Source organism: Lissotriton helveticus, chromosome 11 (genome assembly GCF_964261635.1).
Source record: "Lissotriton helveticus chromosome 11, aLisHel1.1, whole genome shotgun sequence".
Classification (NCBI taxonomy): Eukaryota; Metazoa; Chordata; class Amphibia; order Caudata; family Salamandridae; genus Lissotriton; species Lissotriton helveticus.
Window position 1 is genome coordinate 1,031,990,723 of NC_136072.1, and position 24,191 is coordinate 1,032,014,913.

A 24,191-nucleotide genomic window follows, 5' to 3' on the forward strand; every position below is an offset into this window, starting at 1 on the left:
TCACTCTGGTTGTTAACGCACATTTTTCTGTATTTATGAGAAGGTCACAATAGAATAGAGGGACTCGAGCGGAAGCATTATAATTTGTTAGATACCACATCCCGGATTTGTCTGTTTGTTGTTGTTATATCAACCAAAAAACCCCTGTTCTAAGGCTGTCAAGGGGTGACTTGCCGATCCACGGCGGGATTCTGAGATTCACATAAGTGAAGAAAAATTGTATTATTGTTTCATATTTATGATAATATTAATAACAGGTGATATGATACAACACCCGGGATGAAAAGCCGATACACGGCATTATTAGGTGTAAACATAATGTTTAATATTAGCGCTACAATGTAAATGAGATATGCATTGTTGATGAACAAATTGGTCCGATTTGCACACTCCAAGATGGCGCGACCTATTGTATGTATGCTTTGGTCCCCCTTTCTATGTCATGCGTCTCTACATGTGATATGGACATAAATACACTGTTGGTCCGCGCGCTAGAATCAACACTGACGAAGGCTTGCAGCCGAAACGCGTTTGTTGACTCTGGTTAATAATAAACGGGAGATTTAACACCAACCTGCCCACGAGTGCTGTTTTCCTCACGAATTCGAAGGATTTTGAGCTTTATGTTAATGCGGGGGTTCTGCCACCGCAGACTGCACCCACCCGCGAGTGTCCCGTCTTTCTGGCAGTACCTGGAGCGCGGAATATATATATATATATATATATACATATATGTTCCACAATGTCCTTCAATAAAACAGGCTCACAGGAAAAAGACACAACAGCCCAATATGAGTTGTGTTGATTTAATTCACAACGCGTTTCGCCATAGCGTTGTGAATTAAATATATATATACATATATATATCTTATCTTATCTTAGGGGGTACTTATATAGCGCACTGACACCGAGAGGTTTCCTGGCGCTGGCTGAGTGCCAGTGAGATGGAGAGACGAGGGTCTAGCCAGTCTGTGTGAAGAGGTGAGTTTTCAGAAGTTTTCTGAAAGCCAAAAGGGAATTGGCAGATTTAAGAGGGAGAGGTAACTGGTTCCAGAGGGCGGGGGCTAGGTAGGCAAATCTACGACCGCCGATTTTTTTAAATTTGGTAGCAGGGACAGCTAGCAAAAGGCGATCGGAGGAACGAAGATTACGTGCCGGGCGGTAAGGGATGACCAATGATTTGAGAAAGGCAGGGGAGGTCCCGAACACAGCTTTGATGGTCAAGCAGCCGATCTTAAATGCAGTCCTCTGCTCCACCGGCAACCAGTGGAGTCTGTGAAGCAGTGGTCTCGCGGATTGCCACTTCTGGGTTTTATAGGCCAGCCTTGCCGCTTGGTTCAGTACAATCTGGAGCCTATTAAGGAGGAATTTAGGTAGGCCGTAGTACAGGGAGTTTGAAAAATCCAGGCGGGAGAGCACCAGGGCAATCAGGACTTGTATCAGGGCCTCTGGTGTCAGGAGATGGGAAACTTTCCTGATCTTTCTGAGCTGGAACATACATGAGGACACAACCGCACCAATCTGAGGCTTAAGAGAAAGCTCCGAGTCAATTATGACCCCGAGGCTCTTTGCTGACTTAGCCGGGGCGGGCGGGGAGCCAAGCTCAGTTGGCCAGAACTGTGGGCCCCAGTGAGTAAGACTGTTTCCTTGAAGGATTAACTCGGTCTTCCCCGGGTTCAATTTAAGCTGGTGGGAGTTCATCCAATGTTGGATGTGTAGTATCACTGCTTGACAATCAAGGGCTGCATTGGGAGTGTTAAGCGGAAAAATGATTTGCAGATCGTCTGCATAGTTGAATACGATGATATTCCACCTCTTCAAGGAAAAAATAAGCGGCTGAAGATAGAGATTAAAAAGCAGAGGGGACAGGGAAGATCCCTGAGGCACTCCGCAGATAGATGGGACCTGTGCGGCTGTGAAGGGACCAAGCCGGACCGCCTGCATTCTGCCCGACAAGAAGGATTTGAGCCAGGCAGAAGCCAGGCCTCGGATGCCGGCTTGCTCGGCACTGTGGATAGGGATGTTATGGTCCACCGTGTCGAACGCAGCCGACAGATCCAATAAGACAAGCGCCTGTGATGTCCCTTTATCGGCATTATATATATATATATATATATCCAGTCAACTCCTTGCTTCTCCTATGGACAACACAGAGCACGGACCACAGGTAAAGTGCAGATTTCTGTTTATTGATTTGAGTCTACCATCAGTGCTGTCAGCTGGACTCCGCCGGCATGCACGCCACTCTTCGAGGGTTGCAAGGGGTCCAGAAGGAGTTTTCTTTGGTTTGGATATATACATATACATATATATCGTGCGATCAAAAACATCGACCCTAATTACCCAATGGCCAAGCACTTCAATGAATGTCACCAGGGCGATTGTAATAAATTACAGTACTCCGGCCTGAAAATTATAAAATCTGCAGAGAGAGGGGGTGATCGGACATTGAAGTTGCGGAAAATGGAGTCAAGAATGATCATGGCGATGGGTACGGAGCACCCACATGGACACAATCTGGATGCAGAACTGTATGTACATTTGTAAATATCAGTGTAAATACTAGTATAAATATCGGTATAAATATCAGCACGAATTCACAAACTTACAACGCTTAATGATTGTGAACATTCTGAAAAAAACTTCCCCCCAGCGATGTATGGATAGTTGTAACATAGGATGTAAATATGGATTTTTCTTCTTCTCTGTCTTTTTTTCATATTATCATCATATATATATATATATATACAAAAACTTAGCAAAAATTGACGCAAAATGGAGGGATTTGTAGATAGCATGTAGCACTCTTGAGAAATCAGACAGTTGAGAGAAAATTTATGTCTCTTTTGTATAACTTCTTGATGATGTTTTTTGTACTTTACAATTGAAGGTGATGATAGAACTGTCTGAGAACTTGGGTGACTACTTGCAAAACTACCCACTTATGAAATGTATACCTTTTTTAGAAAAACTTGTAAAAAAAAGTTTTTCTCTCTAATATATTGACGTCAGTTGAATAAGATCATGTTCTCGCAAATGGTATATATACATATATATTTTGTATATTTTTTGTATATTTTTGTAAATTTTGTAAATTCTCAAAATTCCATGGATAGAAACTTAGAAAAATGTTTTCGCTTTATCACAATTTTTCAATTAATGTACTTTACATATTATATGAATTGATATGGTGATAATTATCTTCGTTTTGAAAAGAGTACTTTACCTTTCACACGAAATAGACATGGAAATAGAGATAAAATGAACACAAAAACTAACAGCGGTAAAATGGTGGCAATACTGGTTCATTATGTGAGAGAAAGGTTTTCTGTCTAGTGTTTTAATGACATAGAAAAGGGTACTTGCACACATACACTTTAAAACCACTCTGGACTCTATGGTCCAGTTGAAGGCTAAGTGTAGCTGAAACGCGTAGGCCGTCCTGTATTTTGCACATGGTGTTTTAAAAATAAAACTTAATGAATAACCTGTCTGCTGCGGTTCCGTGACTTTCTTGCTGGAAGGAGAGGAGGCGGAAGGAATCAAAGATATATAATTACAGGCGCTGCCAGAGGGCGCGGTTGGCAAAAAAGAGGATCTCAGAAGAAGAGAGGGGGTGGAACCGGGCGAAGCAATGCCCACCAACAGGAATAAATGGAACCACCAACCGTACTGTTGTGAACCTAACAGACTTGTCACTCACAGAAAAAGAGGAGAATATACTCAAACTTGGCCTATCTTATGCATCCCCATGTGATTTTGATTATGCTAGCACACGATGTAATGTTTACAAAGCGGTCAGAAAACTCAAGTTACGCAAGTTTTATGCTATGAAAAATAAAGATGGAACATTACCTGATATGAATCCAACAGTTGATATAGAGGAGTCCGAAGCATCACAAGGAACTCGGATACTGAGGGAACTTTGGGAGACTGAAGGAGCAGGATATGGAGAAACCCCATGCAATAATGAAATTAACAAGGGGATTGATGAGAGTGGTAATAGAATCTCAACTACCACCCAATTTAAAGGACCATCTACATTTTATCCTATCCTTCTGAGAGACAACATAGATATTTTTCATGAAAATGTTGTAGCTGAGTTAAAGAAGTTGCAAAGCCAGATTGGAGGCAAAAAACGCAAATACTCTGCCCAACAACAACAATATAAGGCATTGACTGAAAAGTTGAATAAGGAAAAGAATTTGGTAATCAGAAATAGTGACAAAGGGGGAAACGTTGTCCTCATGACAAAAATCAATTATGACAAGGAGGCATATAGCCAACTGAATGACCATCTATGCTATGAGAAAATCAATAATCGAGAGTTATTGACTATTAGAGACCAATATCATCGCAAACTATGCAAATGGCAATCAGCCAAACTTATCACTGATACTGAATTCAAATATCTGAAGATTGATCACCCTGTTACCCCAATTTTGTATTTTATACCTAAAATACATAAGGACTCCAACCATCCTCCAGGAAGGCCAATAATATCTGCACGGGGGGGCCTTCTGGAACATACCTCAATCTATATTGACTACTTTTTGCAAGTTTATGTTCAACAATTGGGGTCATACATACGCGATACAGGGGACTTTCTAGTCAAGATTAAAGAAGTACAAATTCAGGAAGGTGATTGGCTGATAGCCCTTGATGTAACAGCGCTCTATACGAGCATCTCACATAGCGATGGGTTGGAGGCAATACGTTACTACCTCTCCAGAAGGGAACCAGGCAATGAGAAACATACCAAAATGTTGCTAGATATGTTGAGTTTCTGTCTTAGTAACAATGTTTTCTTATTTAACCAACAACTGTACCGCCAGAAGCAGGGAGTAGCAATGGGGGCCAGCTTCTCTCCGAGCTACGCATGTTTGCACATGGGGGCTTGGGAGGAGCTGGTCCTCGGCTATGGGTACCAACATATCATTAGGAACAATCTAGTGGCTTGGTTCCGCTTCATAGATGATTTATTCGTCATATGAAGAGGTAGCTATGAAGAAGCCCAGAAATTTGTGGAGGCAATAAATGACAATCCCCTGAACCTCAGATTCACAGCGACTCTGAGCCAAGAAAAAGTCACATTTCTAGATGCCGAACTCTACATCAAGGGCAGTCGTTTGGAATCAAAGGTATTTAGAAAAAAGACGGCAGGTAACAGCATTCTTCATGCTGCGAGTGCCCACCCCATACATTTGATCTCCAGTATCCCATATGGGGAGATGCTGCGTTTAAGACGCATTTGCAGCAACCCCATAGATCTGGAGCAGGCGCAGAGTGAAAGCAGAAGTAGGTTCCTGGAGAGAGGCTACTCCAGAAAAGTGGTCGATCAAGCTATCCAGAAATCCATGAATATGAGCAGAGAGGAGCTCCTGATTAGAAAAGTAGACAGGGAGCTAGATATGGGACAGGACAAAGCTATACCTGAAAAAATTGAACCTGAATGTTTTAGGTTAATAACGGGGTTCACTAGTCAACATCGACAAATTAGAAGAATAGTGAACAAACACTGGCCTACAGTGCTTAAAGATAATGTGATAGGCAGTGCACTGCCTAAACAAGTATCATTAACCTTTAGCAGGGCCCTCTCTTTAAGGGATCACATTGTTAAAACTAATCCTGATCCCTTTATTAAAACAGAGTGGTGGCAAAAAAATAAAGGTTTTTATAACTGTAAGGTCTGCAAGGCATGTACCCATGGCATTAATAAGAAAACATACAAGGATGGATTTACTGGAAAAAATCATGTGATAACCCAAGTCTTAACATGTAAGACAGAATTCGCCATTTACGTCCTATGCTGCCCGTGTGGATTACAATACGTCGGCAGCACGAGGAATGCGGTCCACAAACGTATATTGCAGCATTTGCGAGCAATAACAAATGAGGACAGCACGTATCCAGTGGCGCGCCATTTTAGAGACCAACATCAGAGTAACAACAAGGGTCTAAAATATTGGGTTATCGATTCGGTCATCAATAGCAGACGGGGTGGAGACAGGGAAACCAGGCTCAGGAAGCTCGAAACAAAATATATTCTTCTGCTGAATTCTAAGGTGCCCTTTGGGTTGAATGTGACGGAGGACCTCCACACTTGCTTGCTCTAAAATTAGAATAATATTTTTGGTGGTGGACTCTCCCCCATGTGGGTAATGTCCAGGGCGGTCATCCGGCTGGGTGACTGTTGTGACAGACCCCGTGGGGGCTGCGAGCACACACCAATAAATATTGTAGGAACTGCTGCTATAGGAAATTTATTTCATTTATATTAATCAAGTTTTTATCACTGTGCACAACTTTAACCAGGTTAGGAACCAATACAATGTAATACACTATAGGGAACCTAACATTGGATTTTTTATTGTTTTTTATTGTTTAGGGTTGGGTTTTTCTTGGGTATTTATGACCCTGTTAGTTTTTACTCACTCTCTCACACTTAAATTTTTAGACATACCAACAATGGCACACAGATAAGGTAGAGAATTTCATATTATATGTAAATAGTTTTAATTCGGGATGTGCCTTAGGAATCCATCATACATAGTATGACCAATTAATACCTTTGGCTATATCAGAGATAGTATACGGGTGAGAACCTTTATGAAATCCCTACCACTTTCTACATCAGATGAAGTTTGTTCGCATTTTTCAAATATACTATAGTTGGGCCTATGAATTGTAAAAATTGCATATTTGCACAGTTTTGCTAGATTTGCACATTTGTTAGGATGATGCACTTTAGCACGAATTTGCACTTTATAATGTTGGCACATAGCACTTTATAGCATTCTGCACTTTTTAGGTCAAGAGGTAATGTCGCTGATGTATATAGTCAAGTGGTAGGCATATGGGAAATGTGTCCGACAAAAAGGTTCTTTTTAATCTATTTATCCGTTTTTACTACTGATGGTATTTTACAATTATTGTCCAATGAACGAGTTTTGCCTAAACAGTATTGATGGAATTTGTTTAGCATTGTAAATAACAATTTAATGTATTCTACATGCCATTGTTTAAATGTATTTCACATCTTATGAAAATACCGACTCATAAGAATTTGGTGCCTGACTTAGTATGTCTTTTATGTCTAGTCACTATTTTGCACAGGTGATCTTAGTTAAATCACACACTAGCACTTTAAAAGGTGTACCTTGCAATACAAACGCTGTCATGTGAACAAGGCTCCGCTGAGCCGAAACGTCTGTGACTCTTTCTGCTAAATAAATTTGTGAAGTACCTCGAGGTCCGTGTCCGGTGTTTACTTGCCAGCAGAGGAAACTGCATGTGCCTGTGAGGAACGGAATTCAGGATATATATATATATATATATATATATATATATGTATATATATCTCCAAGTCTCCTCCCCCGGCCGGGAAAGAAGAAACAGCACTCGCGGGGTGTTTTTCGTCAGTTACTTCCTTTATTAAAGCGCTCCTCACAGACGCGTTTCGGGGCAAGCCCTTTATCAATGTGTCAACACGAGTGTTGCACGGGAGCCATTTTTAAAGTGCAGTGTGTGATCCCATGATGTGCTGCATATTAGGCGATTGTACACTATACCCTAATGCCAACACTCTGAGAAAACTACACGTGTCATATGTGTAAGACGATATCGTCTAAGGTTTTAAATTTGAATTATTGAAACATGAATGTCATTTATTTAACGAATGTTATTTATTTAACGCATGTAATCGCTTATTTAAAGCTTGAGGATGAATGTGGCATTTTTGATGTATTTGGTTGGCCGATCCACGGCATTATGTACAATTTTCAAGAAGTTCAGAATTACGGTCTGAAAGTACTTCAATCATTGAATAAGTATTAATTCCAGCTTATTTTGCACATTCCAATATGGCGCTCATGTAAATGTGAACGAGTAGTCCTACCTCACTTTCCTCATGGGATCGCACACTGCACTTTAAAAATGGCTCCTGTGCAACACTCGTGTTGACACATTGATAAAGGGCTTGCCCCGAAACGCATCTGTGAGGAGCGCTTTAATAAAGGAAGTAACTGACGAAAAACACCCCACGTGTGCTGTTTCTTCTTTCCCGGCCGGGGGAGGAGACTTGGAGCAGTATTGATACACGGTGTACCAACCGTGTTTGCGGCACCCACCGCTAGTGCCCCGTCATTTTGGTACAGACTGGAGCTTGAATATATATATATAATATATATATATATATATATATATATATATATATATATATATATATATATATATATATATATATATATACACACCCTAAAAGGACTGTAAGTCACTAAAAGAGCAATTCCTGTTTAGAGAAATAAAATGTCCCCAACGGAGACAGAGGACATCCAACCTCCCAACAGGAAAACGTAACTACACCAGGATACCAAAGTATATGGAAAGGAAAACTCTGGATGATCTTAAGGAAGCGAAAAAACAAAGGTGAACATTCTCTTTAAGAAAAGAAGAAATCCACCCAGAAAATGCTGGACATAGCCGTAAAAACTAACCCCGTAGGGGCAAAACATTCTGACACTGCATTCCAGATAACATTACAAGCAGTAATCAGAGAACAACCATGTTCTAAGAATGAAAGTAAGCCATAAAACGTCCATTAATGGGGTAAGCGGTAGAAATAAAATCATTCAGGAGACTACAAAATAGTGCCCTTGAACCTGCTATATGTAATGTCTCCCAGAAAGAGTAATAAATCTTAAGGAACAAAACCCCATGCGGAAGCAAAGAACACACAAAATGGTAAAGTAGGCATAAACCCCCTAATAGGGTAGCCTAACCGTTGCAAAAAATACTTAATGCAAAAGCTTAACCTTTGAAAAAAATACTTAATGCAAAAGCTATCTGTGCACCTCCTGAATTCAAAGCAAAGTGCATTCCGCCAAAACTATCGAACAGGACTGCAATCAAATGAAGGATCAATCAAACAAGAATGACCTAGTGGAAAGAATAAGCATACTCTCTGTATTAAAGGCCTCCTATTGGGCATAAGCAAGATGTTCCCATGAGAGATACTGAAAATCAAAAGGAATGCATACAGCATACCAAACTGCTTTCAAAGAAGCATGAGGCATAGGTAAACTTCTTAACCGGAAGAAACATCACAATAAAATGACCTCGAGCATGAAACCCATCATCAGGGGAAAAAAGGAAGGGAAAAACCTTTGCAATAGGTATCCCACATAACCTGTTAAAGACAGCATTGAAACAATAATATATTCTAAGCGCAGGGATACCACATCAGGTGTCATCATCAGGAGGAAATTATACCACCATGGTACTGCTATAACATGGCCAGCCGTATAAGCACCAAAAGATTAATATCCCCCATACAACCTTTGTATAGGGAAGAAATCAAATAGATTTATCATTAGAAAAAGAGAAGTTAGGACAGTCTCAATTCTTCTATAACAGAACGCTGTAAAGCAAAGTCAGCCTGGGCCCCAACAAGACAAGTGCCATCAAAGGACATATCGACCAAAGGAGCTAGGACAGCCTCTGAAAAGCCTGAGGTACTTAACCAGGCACAACGATCTAGCGCCACAGAAGATACCATGACCCGACCACTGAAACAGTAGTATACATGCCACACCTAATAATCAGCTTAACCCCCTGTTGGCCATCCCAAATCCATTGTTCTATACTACAACTGTGGCCATCTGGAAGAGATGGCAACATAGTCTGCAAGGACCCACAAAGCGTGAGAAAAACACCCAAGAACTAGTTGAGGAAAAAATATGCCTGTCACACAAATCATGCCTCCTAGAGTCTCTATTTGATGGACAGTGGACTTCTCCACCATAGGTGGAGATAATTCCAGTACAGAACCCACTCTTCTCAACATATCTGCAAAAGAGGAATTCGCCTCAGTAGCAAGACTAGAAGGGGAAAGTAACCCTGAGGTTGTGGTAGACTCCAGTCCACTAGCCTCACCAAGGGCAGAAAGTCATCTCTCCTCTATAAAAGGAGAAATAGTCTTCAAAATAGGATGTAACAGCCCAGACTCTTCTGTTTCACGCACTACAAGGTGACTTCAAAAAGCCCCACCATGAGTTGGCTCTACCAACTCCACACCTGATGCAGCTCGACGCCGAGCTGGCAATGCCTCAACGTCGAGAAGAAGAGGAGAAATGACATTTATTGGCACGACAACGTAAAAGCTGGAGTCGGCTGAATAAGGATGAACGCTGACAGTGGAGACCCCAAAATGCTGTGCACTGGCACCGAAACTAAGTAGGCCGATGCCAATTCAACAACTCCAACAGCCCAACTTGTAGTTAGGGCGAACCAACCGTTGTGGCTCCTCTCCCCTCCATGGGGCCTGACGGCGCTCCAGAGGAAGGTGAGTGCCCTAAGATAAGATGCAGAGAATTGTAGTACTCTTTCTTTTGGGCCATCAACATTCTGGCTCCCGGAAAGACGGGGAGGCACGGGGCAGAGTCGTGTACGGTCTTCTCAACCGGCAAGCGGGAGGAGCCGTGGGAAACAGAGTTTATACACAGTGAAGTAAGGGGTGCCACAACGTCAAATACCTGTGCTTACCTTGGGACGGTGATGGAAAGCGACGTCCCCGTGAACAGCTCAGACTCCTGGAACAGCCCTGTGAACAACCCTCTGAACGAGAAGGAGACTGGTGACGACTATACGCTTGACAAGTATATTAAAATAACGTTGGAAATTATTTTGACAACACAATGCCCAGTACAGATCCAATATTGCCCTTCTAAGGGTAGCATGGAAGGAATAGAATTCAATCTAGATCACCACTCATAAGGCTCACCCACCTAACACAGGCATAGTCTTAGGAAAATAACAAAAAAACTGTATTTGTAAATCTCAGAATGTAAAGAGGAGTAATGTGATTCTGAGCAAAAGTTATCAGCTTTTATTTAATGGCATGTAGGAAAGCTCATTCCTTCGGAGAATGAAAACACCTCTCTTATTGTGTAGGCTTTGAGACTTTATGTGTGATCTGATCTGTGCGTCAAAATTATTCTAGCATGTATTCGGAAGGCAAAGAGGTCAATCTAACCAACCTGCTTCCTATATTTGTGCTTTATAACGTTATTATTATATTGCCAATTAATATATGCATAAGATGCAATTTTCATGGTAAATATTGAAGTCATAAATAATAAATATCTGACTTACGTATATTCCCGCTCTACAGCATGAGCAGATGGCAGTAATTTGCCAGGCGGCTTCTTTCTGAGCACTAGTTGACGATCTCCATACTGGATGTAGTAAGTCGGGTTGGACTGTCCATGACTGAACTGTCGTAGTTCAAAGGGACCTAAAATGTAAATATTTGGTTAGCATTAAGAGTGTGCATAAGAAAAACGCCCTTTCTCTGTGAACATACAAATCATACCGATGCACTTTGCTTTTTAAAAACGATATGTAGATGAATAGAAGCATAAGCTTCCTGTTTACTTCACAATGGAACTTGTCAGCACTTCCCTTTAGATTCAATGCAAGGTCAAATTGGAGGCACCTTCTTATGCAAAACAACACTACCTTTGTTCCGGCCATCTTATCCTGTGTTTCACACCTTCTTTCCCAATCAAGCATGTTTCGTTATAAAATTGGACAGCCCCTGCATCTCCAAACGGTCTAATGGGCAAAGCACTGCGGTGACATACTGACAGTATATTCTTTCCTCATAGGCAAATTCGGAAATGTCGCCGAGTATGGATTTGTAAACGCAGAAAAAAGTACTTGTGTCGAAGGAGGTCCATATAGTGCTGTCTAAGAGAAAACTAGATCAAACTCAAACCAGTGACTCGATAAACAAAGGAAGTACCACCTTAGACGCTCATAAGAGGCCTGACAAATCGTAAAAAACAGAAACAGATCAGAGAACTTCTCGGCAGGATCAAGAATCCAAAAAGATGGAAAAGATTCTTCTTAAAGTTTTGGAATTAATGTTTTCCAGTATCTAAGCGCCACTGACAATCATGTGCTTACTCATACGAGGAAAGTGAAACAGAGATCAAATCTTTACTAGCACCACTTAAATAAAACATTAAGGGCCAATACCATGGGTACATTATTTATCATGTGTGAGATAAATAACACCAATTACTAGTTGGTGAATAACATGTGGATTTTGGTGTTTAGCGCACCAAAATCCACATGTTAAGGTAAATACCATGCAAAACCCCTGTTAAATGTCAGAAGTTTGACCTGCTGAATTTAATGAAGTTTGGGTTATTTATGCATTCGATAGCTACCGGATGCGTTAAATAAAACAAAAATCTTAATTTCAACTTGTGCATAAACAGAGGTTTATGCATGCGTCGGGATTAACCAAACCACTGGTAATCAAGCCCTAAGTTTCTTTTTTATGATTTTCAACAAGATTTTATCGAATGCAAATCAGAGAATAATACACCACATACATTTCCAAAGGTGGTGTAAAATCTGTATACTCTTATACCTCCCAATGCCCACAAAAGTCGCCCACTTCCACTTTTATCTCCCCTCCCTCCCTGAGGGCATTGTAAGTAAACCACAGTAACAATATCCAATCATGAATTACCACTTAATGTTCCCCTAGCACCATCATCCTACTACTAAAGGGCGCCTTATCTTTGCTATACTTCCGCTGAAGGAGTGATTCGAACACGTTACTTACCTTCGGTAATGCTTTTTCTGGTGGATACAGTATTTGCCTGTGGATTCCTCTCCTTGTGAATATCCTCTGCACCAGCAGCATTCGGAACTTTTTCGTAGCTCTCCACGCCGACGAGGACAACGTCACAGAAGCCTGGCTCCGCACGCGGTTCCGCTGACGTCACCGGAGCCATAAGAGTGCCTCGTCGGCGTGATGACTTCAGTTCCGCCCTTTTTTTCCGTGCCTTCGAGGCACACGGACGGACCGACACAAGTATATACAGTATACATAGTACACAGTATTGAAACCAACACACACAGTGTGAAATCAATGCATTAAAACAAAATGAATAATACCATTCCATTAAAAGAAACAGATCGAAACTATCAACATTGTAGGTATACATTGAGGAATTCACAGGCAGATACTGAATCCACCAGAAAAAGCGTTACCAAAGGTAAGTAACTTGTTCTTCTGATGGATACCTCTGCCAGTGGATTCCTCACCTTGTGAATAGAGTCCCACAGCAGTCCCCACTCCCGGAGGAGGGTGTCCACCCTTCTATACCAAAAAGTCCTGAAGGACGGAACGTGCAAAGTGACCGTCCCTCCTCACCTCGGAATCTAAGCAGTAATGCTTCGCGAAAGTGTGGAGGGAGGCCCAAGTTGCTGCTCTACAAATGTCCTCTACAGGAACACCTCTAGACAAGGCAGATGTTGAAGACTTTGCTCTGGTAGAGTGAGTTCTTATACCCTCTGGAGCATCCTTACCGGCCAAAGAGTAACAGATCTTGATGCACAAGATAATCCATCTGGAAATGGTGCGCTTGTGCACCGCTCTGCCTTTCCTGCAGCCAGCAAAGCCCATGAAGAGCTGGTCATCCACACAATAGTCTTTAGTCCTATCGAGGTAAAAACTCATCGCCCTCTTAGGATCCAAACGGTGAAGCCGCTCCTCCTCCTTGGAAGGGTGATGGGGAGGATAGAAGATAGGAAGGGTAATGGACTGCCCCAGATGGAAGGGAGTTACCATCTTAGGTACAAAAGCAGCCCTGGTCCTCAGTACCATTCTATCAGCATGAATGGTCAAGAACAGGGGTTTCGTACTCAGAGCTTGAAGCTCACTTATCCGCCTTGTAATGGCAACAAGAAATACAGTCTCCAAAGACAATAGTCTCAAGGGACACTTGTGCAAGGTCTCAAAGGGAGAACCCATCAAGTAGGTTAAGACAAGATTTAAGTCCCACTGAGGCACAATAAAAGGAGTGGGTGGAAACTTGTTAGTAAGGCCCTTAATGAACCTGAACACAATGGGCGACTTGAATAAAGACGGCTGATCCGACAAGCAAAGGAATGCCGACAAAGCCGATAAATAGCCCTTTACCGTAGCCACAGCAAAGCCCTGCTGGGCTAGAGAGAGAGAGCAAACTGAAGGATGTTAGATAAACAAGCCCTCAAAGGGTCAACAGAATTCTCACCACACCCAATGACAAATTTGGACCACCTATAGGAATAAATAGACTTGGTGGACTGACGTCTGGTGGACAAAGTAACATCAACCACGTCAGGCGGGAGAGAAAGAATTCAGGTTGCCCCGTTCAATCTCCAGGCATGAAGGTATAAGCTCTGGAGGTGGGGTTGTAGAACCTGCCCCTGCAACTGTGAGAGGAGGTCTGCCCTGAGAGGGAGATGGAGCGGAGGGCACGAGGAGAGGAGGAGAAGATCTGTGTACCACACCCTTCTTGGCCAATCCAGGGCGATCAATATGACTTGGGCCCGGTCTTGGCGAATCTTCCTCAGAACCCGAGGAATCAAGGGTATGGGAAAAACCGCGTATAGGAGTCGTGACCCCCAACTCAACTGAAACGCGTCCCCCAAAGCCCCCTGCATCGGATACTGGAGACTGCAGAATGACGGGCAGTGAGCGTTCTCGTGAGCGGCAAACAAGTCCACCCGAGGAGTTCCCCACGACCGAAATAGACGTGATGCACCACCTTCGGATGAAGCCTCCACTCATGGTTGGCAGAGAACTGCCGACTGAGACTGTCTGAACGCACGTTCAGAACTCCGGCCATATAATTTGCCATCAGACGAATCTGATGGTCCTGAACCCAGGACCAGAGACGCAGAGCCTCTCTGCAGAGACCATGCGACCCCACTCCTCCCTGCTTGTTGACATACCACTTCGCGGTAGTGTTGTCCGTCAGGACTTGAACTGACTGACCGCGAAGGAAGTGGAGGAAGGCCTTGAGCGCCAAACGTATCACCCGCAACTCTAGAAGGTTGATGTGAAGCAACCTTTCCTCTGGAGACCAAAGACCCTTGATCTCCAGGTCCCTCAGATGAGCACCCCTCCCTAAGGTGGATGCATCCGTTATCACTGTGGCCACCGACGGAGGCAGATGGAAAGGCTTTCCTTGAGACAGATTGCCCTCCACACTCCACCAAGACAGATCCGCTGCAGCTTCTCTGGAGATCCTCACAGACTCCTTGAGATCTCCGTTGTGCTGATACCACTGCCTGCGGAGGCACCACTGGAGCGCCCTCATGTGCCAGAGTGCCTGATTGACCAACAGAATGCAGGAAGCAAACAGACCGAGCAGGCGAAGGACCTTCAGGACTGGAACGACCGCTCCATTGTAAAACAAAGGAATCATTTCCTGAATGTCGAGAATCCTTTGTGGAGGTGGGAATGCTCGACACACAGTAGTGTCCAGTACCACCGCTATGAACAGGTTGCGCTGAGAGGGCACCAAGTAAGATTTGGGCACGTTTATCGAGAAACCCAATCTGTACAACAACTGAGTTGTAATCTGTAGATGATGAAGCACCTTCTTCGGCAACTCAGCTTTCAGTAGCCAGTCGTCCAGATAGGGGAAAACTGGAAACCCCGACCTCCTGAGATGGGCTGCCACCACTGCCATCACCTTGGTGAAGACTTCAGGTGCAGTAGTAAGTGGAAACGGGAGAACCGCAAACTGATAATGTTGCGATCCTACCGTAAAACGGAGATACTTCCTGTGTGACTACAGGATTGGGATATGAAAATACTGCAAGTCGACTGACACCATCCAATCTTCCTGTTGCAGCGCCTGAAGAACCTGCGCTAGGGTGAGCATCTTGAACTTCTACTGCTTGAGAAAAAGATTCAAGATCCTGAGATCCAGGATTGGACGTAACCTTCTTGGGAATCGGGAAATACCGGGAGTAGAAACCCTGACCCCTTTCCTGCTCCGGAACCACCTTTATCGCACCTTTTTTTGAGCAATGCAAGGACTTCCTCCTGCAGAAGAAGAAGGTGGTCCTCCGAACATGCCACTTGGCAAGGATGGTATTTTGGAGGAAATTCCGGAAAGGGAAGAGCATACCCATTTTCCACAAGATTTAGAACCCAAAAGGTCCGTAGTGGCCGATTCCCAATCTTGTAGAAAATGGGTAAGCCGACCCCCCACAGGACCAACATGATCCAGAATGGTGGATCTAGGGCTGCTTTGCTGTGGCAAGAGGGGGGAGGTAGAGGAGGAGGAGGGCTGACGACCTTGTGGGCGACCTCTGTTCTTGCCCCTGTAGGTCTCATACAGGGTATTTTGCTGCTGCTGTTGCTGAGGCTGCCTGTAGGTCCGAAAGGACGACCTTCCAAAACCTCTGTACCTTCTGTAAGAGGAACCTCTAGACTGCGCCTGTAATCCCAGAGACTTGACTGTAGCCTTGCTGTCCTTGAATCTTTCTAAGGCTGTGTCTGCTTTTTTACCAAACAGCCCAGAACCATTAAAAGGGAGGTCAAGAAGTGTTGCCTGCACATCCGGAGAGAACTCCAACGACTTGAGTCAAGCACTTCTCCTTGTGGCCACCGAAGACCCCATAATCCTGGCAACAGAGTCCGAAGTGTCCAAGCCACTCTGAACGACCTGGCGTGCAGCAGCTTGAGTGTCCGATAACACCTCATTAAAATTCTGTCTGTCTTCCTCAGGCAATTTAGGAGCAAGCTGTTTTGCCGAGTCCATAAGAGTGTGGATGTAACGGCCCAAAAGACAGGTGGCATTTGAGGACTTCAAGGCCATACTTGCTGAGGAGAATACCTTTTTGGCCGACTGGTCAAGCTTTTTCGAGTCTCTATCACTAGGGACTTGAAGAAAGGCCCCAGAATATTTCTTTAAACAGGCAGCATGAACCAACAGGCTCTCAGGATAAGGATGAGATGTCAGGAAGTCCGGATCTCCTGGAGCCGCCCTGTACCTCCTAGCAACAGAACTTGATACTGCTGGAGCTGAAAAGGGCTTACGCCAAACCTCCAAAACTGGCTCAGTGTTGGTATCATTGAAAGGCAGCAAAGGTTCTATGACAGTGGAGGGAGAATGAAGAACCTCCGTCAAAATATTAGTTTTGTATTCAGCTGTAGGAAGCTGCAGGTCTAAAAGCTCTGCTGCCTTCCTTATCACTGTATGGTAAGGAGCTACATCCTTAGAAGGAGCATCTTAAGGAGGAGAAAGCTCCTACTCTGGTGACATATCAAGGCCACTTGCCACCCTTAGATCTTCAAACAAGCCCTCTGACTCCTGAAGTTCACCTTCCTCCATTTCTTCCTCTCGAAAACGCTGCTCCTCCAAAATCCTCTGTGCCTCCCGCCTGGATCTTATCCTCAGAACTGGCGTCGGCAGAGCCAGACAAGACTGCGACGGAGCCAGGGTCGAACACGGATCCGGAGGCACAGCCTGAGCCGAACGAGGTCGAGCTGACGGCGCCGGAGATGAAGGGAATGGTGTCAACGTCCTCGGCTACGGGAAATGCCAGGACGCCGCCGCTGGAAGGAATCGCATAAAGGGAGCCTGAGCATAGGCCTGAGGAACCCCCAGATTAAAGGCCATAGGACCCATGGGACCCGAAGGCGCTCCAGAGGGGTACATAGCTCTTGCAAAGACTCCATACATTGCATTCAAGTAATGTGATGGATCTTGCCCCAGTGTAAGGAATTGGCCGTGCACTGCTTAGAGTTTATCAGTATTTATAAGTAAATCGTGCTCCTTTGGATACTCCCCGCTTGGAGTATGTAAATCAAAAATGGTTGCACTGGCACCGAATGGTGCGAGTGTCTCCTAGGGCACTGTCAATTGTGCTGAATTTGTCAGCCAGGTTATAGACAATAAAGTTTTCAACAAAGTTTTGTTTGGAATCTCTGAAGTATTTTATTCATACTTGTGGATTTTTCCTTTAGTCAATCCGAGATTTTTTCCATATTGCAATAATATTTATGCTCCATGTACATTCATCATCCAGTTAATTTTCAAAATATACGGAAATTACATTCCTTTTCCAATGCATTTCGGCCTAGAGGCCTTCATCAAGGAAATCTGTGAAACAACACAAAAAATTGTATCTATCACCATATATTCACTTTGTGTTACAACTGGTTCAATCAATGTATTTCTACTGTGGTCAGTAACATACTCTCTAATTTGTCAAATAACGTATACTAATGATCCCATTTGTTCAGATATTTACACTCCTTCGTATGCTTGTGAACAATTATACATTGTGTTCATAACGTTCATAACATTTCCGTGACCCATTTAATGAATTTTGCTTTGGCCCGGTCTTTTGACCTGTGTTATTCAGATACAAGTCAGCTGTGTCTTTTAATAAAATTGAACACGGTGAATTTCTACCAATGGTAAAGTGAACCGCTTTATATCACTGTATCTATTCACGCTAGTGTACCATTCCAAGGGCTTATAGTCGTTTAATTAAAGATTAGCTGAAGCGTTCAGTACGCTAATGATTTATGCAGTTTTTTGATTTACACGGACCGACAAAATCATGGAAACAGTTTCGCCGTGACTGCACTGCGCTCAGCGCGATGTTAATCCTTGCCGGGATACAATGTAACACGGTTTTCAAAGTTCAACGAACCAACAAAATTATGAAACAAGGTTAGCTGTAACCACAATGCGCGGCGCAATGTTATTTCTTACCGGGATGCGATGTAATCAACATGCAAGCTTAACGCTTCAGCTTCAATCTCGCTACTGGAAAGTTGGCGTGTGACGTGTGTAAGCTAGGTTAAATTGAAATAATGCGCGCGCTATCTTTAAAGGGCCAGAATTCCGAGTGATATGAAGGGATCATGGTACAAGTATGGTGTTCAGGAAACGTGTTAGGGAATATGAACAAATTAATGATATATCTAAAAACATGCTCAGCACTGCAATGATACATTCAATCTGATTACAAAAACACAATTACAGGTAACAACTAAATTCTGTCCTTTCATTAATCCCGTGTGGGCGCAGGGTCTGTAAATGGTATATCCAGTAGTTTTCTCGTTTTAATAAAGCCTTTTTATTGTCCGTCTCTTCATTTCTTTGCACCACTTCTAGAATGCAAGCTTTAATTTGATTAATTTGATGGTGATGTTCAATGAAATGGTTTGCAAGCGCCGACTTTACCACTTTGGTTCTGATGTTGCTCTTGTGTTCTGTTAACCGAATTTTCAGTTTCCGCTCCGTCTGGCCAACATAGGCATAACCACATGGGCATTTTATCAAGTAGACAATGTTTTTTGTGTCGCATGTACCATTAACGTGTAATCTGATTTTATTACCTCTCATCGGGTGGGTAATGGAGTTACCTTCCATAATGTTATTACAGTTACTGCAATTCTTGCATGGTATTGTCCCCTTGAATGTGGTTTCTGATTTTGTCACTGTTGTTTGTTTAATAATCTCTCCAATGTTTTTGGCTCTGGTGAACGCAAATAGTGGTTCTTCAGAAAAGACGTTGTTGAAATCCGGTTCAGTTTGTAACATCCGCCAGTGTCTTTTGATAATGTTCTTAAACTGGGGGCTTGCTGTGGAATATTTACTGACACATGTAATTCTATCAGTCTTTTTACTTTTCTGTGTTTTGAGTAAAGTTTTCCTGTCTTTAGACTGTGATCTTTCCAAGGCTCCTTTTAATACTTCGTGTGGATATCCTCTTTTTTTGAATTTGTCAAGCATAATTTGTGTTTGCGTCTTAGTTTCTTCTGGGTCTGAGACAATTCTCTTTACTCGAAGCAGTTGAGAATAAGGAAGGTGTAGTTTGAGTGTAGTTTGAGTGGACTGGGGTGGAAGCTCTGATATGCTAGTAGATTATTCCGATCTGTTGCCTTGGTGTGTCTACTAGCATATCAGACCCAGAAGAAACTAAGACACAAACACAAATTATGCTTGACAAATTCAAAAAAAGAGGATATCCACACGAAGTATTAAAAGGAGCCTTGGAAAGATCACAGTCTAAAGACAGGAAAACTTTACTCAAAACACAGAAAAGTAAAAAGACTGATAGAATTACATGTGTCAGTAAATATTCCACAGCAAGCCCCCAGTTTAAGAACATTATCAAAAGACACTGGCGGATGTTACAAACTGAACCGGATTTCAACAACGTCTTTTCTGAAGAACCACTATTTGCGTTCACCAGAGCCAAAAACATTGGAGAGATTATTAAACAAACAACAGTGACAAAATCAGAAACCACATTCAAGGGGACAATACCATGCAAGAATTGCAGTAACTGTAATAACATTATGGAAGGTAACTCCATTACCCACCCGATGAGAGGTAATAAAATCAGATTACACGTTAATGGTACATGCGACACAAAAAACATTGTCTACTTGATAAAATGCCCATGTGGTTATGCCTATATTGGCCAGACGGAGCGGAAACTGAAAATTCGGTTAACAGAACACAAGAGCAACATCAGAACCAAAGTGGTAAAGTCGGCGCTTGCAAACCATTTCATTGAACATCACCATCAAATTAATCAAATTAAAGCTTGCATTCTAGAAGTGGTGCAAAGAAATGAAGAGACGGACAATAAAAAGGCTTTATTAAAACGAGAAAACTACTGGATATACCATTTACAGACCCTGCACCCACACGGGATTAATGAAAGGACAGAATTTAGTTGTTACCTGTAATTGTGTTTTTGTAATCAGATTGAATGTATCATTGCAGTGCTGAGCATGTTTTTAGATATATCATTAATTTGTTCATATTCCCTAACACGTTTCCTGAACACCATACTTGTACCATGATCCCTTCATATCACTCGGAATTCTGGCCCTTTAAAGATAGCGCGCGCATTATTTCAATTTAACCTAGCTTACACACGTCACACGCCAACTTTCCAGTAGCGAGATTGAAGCTGAAGCGTTAAGCTTGCATGTTGATTACATCGCATCCCGGTAAGAAATAACATTGCGCCGCGCATTGTGGTTACAGCTAACCTTGTTTCATAATTTTGTTGGTTCGTTGAACTTTGAAAACCGTGTTACATTGTATCCCGGCAAGGATTAACATCGCGCTGAGCGCAGTGCAGTCACGGCGAAACTGTTTCCATGATTTTGTCGGTCCGTGTAAATCAAAAAACGGCATAAATCATTAGCGTACTGAACGCTTCAGCTAATCTTTAATTAAACGACTATAAGCCCTTGGAATGGTACACTAGTGTGAATAGATACAGTGATATAAAGCGGTTCACTTTACCATTGGTAGAAATTCACCGTGTTTAATTTTATTAAAAGACACAGCTGACTTGTATCTGAATAACACAGGTCAAAAGACCGGGCCAAAGCAAAATTCATTAAATGGGTCACGGAAATGTTATGAACGTTATGAACACAATGTATAATTGTTCACAAGCATACGAAGGAGTGTAAATATCTGAACAAATGGGATCATTAGTATACGTTATTTGACAAATTAGAGAGTATGTTACTGACCACAGTAGAAATACATTGATTGAACCACGTTGTAACACAAAGTGAATATATGGTGATAGATACAATTTTTTGTGTTGTTTCACAGATTTCCTTGATGAAGGCCTCTAGGCCGAAATGCATTGGAAAAGGAATGTAATTTCCGTATATTTTGAAAATTAACTGGATGATGAATGTACATGGAGCATAAATATTATTGCAATATGGAAAAAATCTCAGATTGACTAAAGGAAAAATCCACAAGTATGAATAAAATACTTCAGAGATTCCAAACAAAACTTTGTTGAAAACTTTATTGTCTATAACCTGGCTGACAAATTCAGCACAATTGACAGTGCCCTAGGAGACACTCGCACCATTCGGATCTTGCCCCAGGCCAGGGAAAGTTGGGTAGGTGCTCGGTATAGAGCCTGGCTGAGGCATCACCGGACTAGGGCCAATCGGCGCCAACGGCGGAGCCAATGGAGTCAACAACTCATCAGGTACTGGAGCCTCTTCCACCGAAGCTGGAAAATGAACCAACATCGGAGATGGAGTCGGCATCGGAGAATGTGCCGGTGAAGCCACAGGCGAAGCAGATCGACCAGGAGAACCCTGAATCGAGCCAGAGGGAGAAGGAGACACATAGTCCTTACGATGTCGAGCTGGAGAGGTAGATTTCGGAGCCGTGTCTTTATCTGAACGGCGTCGGGAGCCGTGCCTCTTCTTCTTCTTATGCTTCTTTGATTTAGAAGCATGACCAGACGTCGTCTTCGAGCCCGACCTCGACTTGGATCGAGACCTCGACCATCTACGACCTCTCTTCTCCTTCCTCATCTTCGCCATAAACAGCTTGGCCTCTCTTTCCTGTAAAGCATTCGGGTTCATCTTCTGACAGCAAGCGCAACCCTCGATGTTGTGATACGAAGAAAGGCACCAGAAACAATCTTCGTGGGGATCCGTGATGGACATATGTCCTCCGCACTCCCTACAAGGCTTGAACCCTGACTTCCTTGACGACATCTTCGAGAAAGAAACAAGAGAAGACCAGAAACACGATCCAGAAAAACAATGTAACAAGAAAACCACGGAGAGTCCCAAAAAACCGTTAGCGTCGATGGCGCGGAAAAAAGGGAACTGACGTCATCACGCCGACGAGGCACTCTTATGGCTCCGGTGATGTCAGTGGAGCAGCGTGCGGAGCCAAGCTTCTATGACGTTGTCCTCGTCGGCGTGGAGAGCTACGAAAAAGTTCCGAATGCTGCTGGCGCAGGGGATATTCACAAGGTGAGGAATCCACTGGCAGATGTATCCATCAGAAATGACTAGTCAAGTCAAAATATGCTTTATTCGATTTTAGCCATTAAAAATCATAAAAGCAAACAGGTAAAATACAAATATGCACAATAATTCCACAGTTCATTTGATAAAAAGAGAAGACAATACAAAAGCTGAGCATATTAAATCATTTAAGAACAGCTAATATTACGAGGAAATTCATTTACATATACATTTTTAACTACTTATCCTTTTCCTTACCTTCATGATGTTCTTTAAAAAAAACAGTCATAACACCAATACAGTACACACTGTCCACCAGCTGCAAATATAAGAAAGCAGGACGATATGGTCTACATCCCCCCTCCTTCAATAAGGGCATGACTAATTTATCAATTCTACAGCCCAAACACAGATGGGGCCCCATTAGGCCGTAGAAACTGTCACTATATCGTCAAGGTAAGTAAATGTAGGTAAGTGTAAATTTACTATTCTCAACTTACATCTATGTATCTTGTAGATTACATGGTGACAAACAACTGGATTCACCAAAGAACAAAAACTTATTTCCATTAAGCTTCGGCTTCCACCTCCCTCAAGTAGTACAATATATATCACAACTAATCACTAAAGAATTATTGTTTGTCTACATCGCCCACATACTCAGAAAACAGCTACTTACTGGAATACCAATTTACATTAAATTTAAATCCATGTGCAGAAACTGCAAGGCCATATACACACATAATCCAGACTACCGAACAGATAAAATCCCTTTTACTGGGTGGACCCATACCACATGCAGCACTAACCAACTGTTCTCGAGAGTACCCAAAACTAGGAGGGAAAACACATCCCCCTCCCTACCTACAATTAGCAACACTGCACCTAAAAAACTCTAGACCATACCCTTCTCACTGTATTAGTCTCAATTTAATCCCTCCATCAAGGAAACAGCAATGTAAAAACCTGCATGGACACATGACCCCTTTTATTTATTTATTTTAAGGTATTTATAGAGCACTCAATCATCCCCGAAGGCATGTCTGGGCGCTGGACTTTATGCCAACCATAATCCATAAATAACATTCGAGAAGAAAAAGTCATGCCTTCAGCATCCTCTGAAAATTGAAAATGTCCAAAGTCAAGTGTGAATTGAGGAAGGGCATTCCAGTGAGAAGCTGCCAGAAAATTAAAAGAGCGCCCACCCATTATGGATCTCTTTAATTCGCCTGCCTTGCATCAAAGCCTGTTTAGCAGAGCAATGAACGTGTGCATGCTTGTAGAAAGTGACTGTCACGCAAGGTCGCTTGACTGATGTCATAAAGCGCTCTATGCATATGGCAAAGTAACTTAAAGATGACTCTCTTGAGAACTGGAAGCCAGTGAAGACAATTTAGACTAACAGTGTCCGAATTCCTGCTGGGTTCACTGCAAATTAATCCTGCCACCGCAATGTTGAATCAATTGGAAGTGTGTAAACAAATAATCAGCCATTCCAACATACAAAGTATTGCCATAGTCTAGCCTACTCATTATCAAATGAAAAAAACGTAAA

General features: G+C 42.7%; 1 protein-coding gene across 4 annotated transcripts in view; it reads right to left on the reverse strand.

The window, feature by feature from the left end:
- ACAD10 (acyl-CoA dehydrogenase family member 10) overlaps positions 1 to 24,191 on the reverse strand; it is a 524,903-nt gene that overhangs the window by 197,110 nt on the left and 303,602 nt on the right. For all 4 annotated transcript variants that reach the window (XM_078667441.1, XM_078667438.1, XM_078667440.1 and 1 more), the window contains one exon: positions 11,152 to 11,293. In XM_078667441.1, the coding sequence (XP_078523567.1) occupies positions 11,152 to 11,293 (142 nt within the window). The remainder of the gene's footprint in view (positions 1 to 11,151; positions 11,294 to 24,191) is intronic.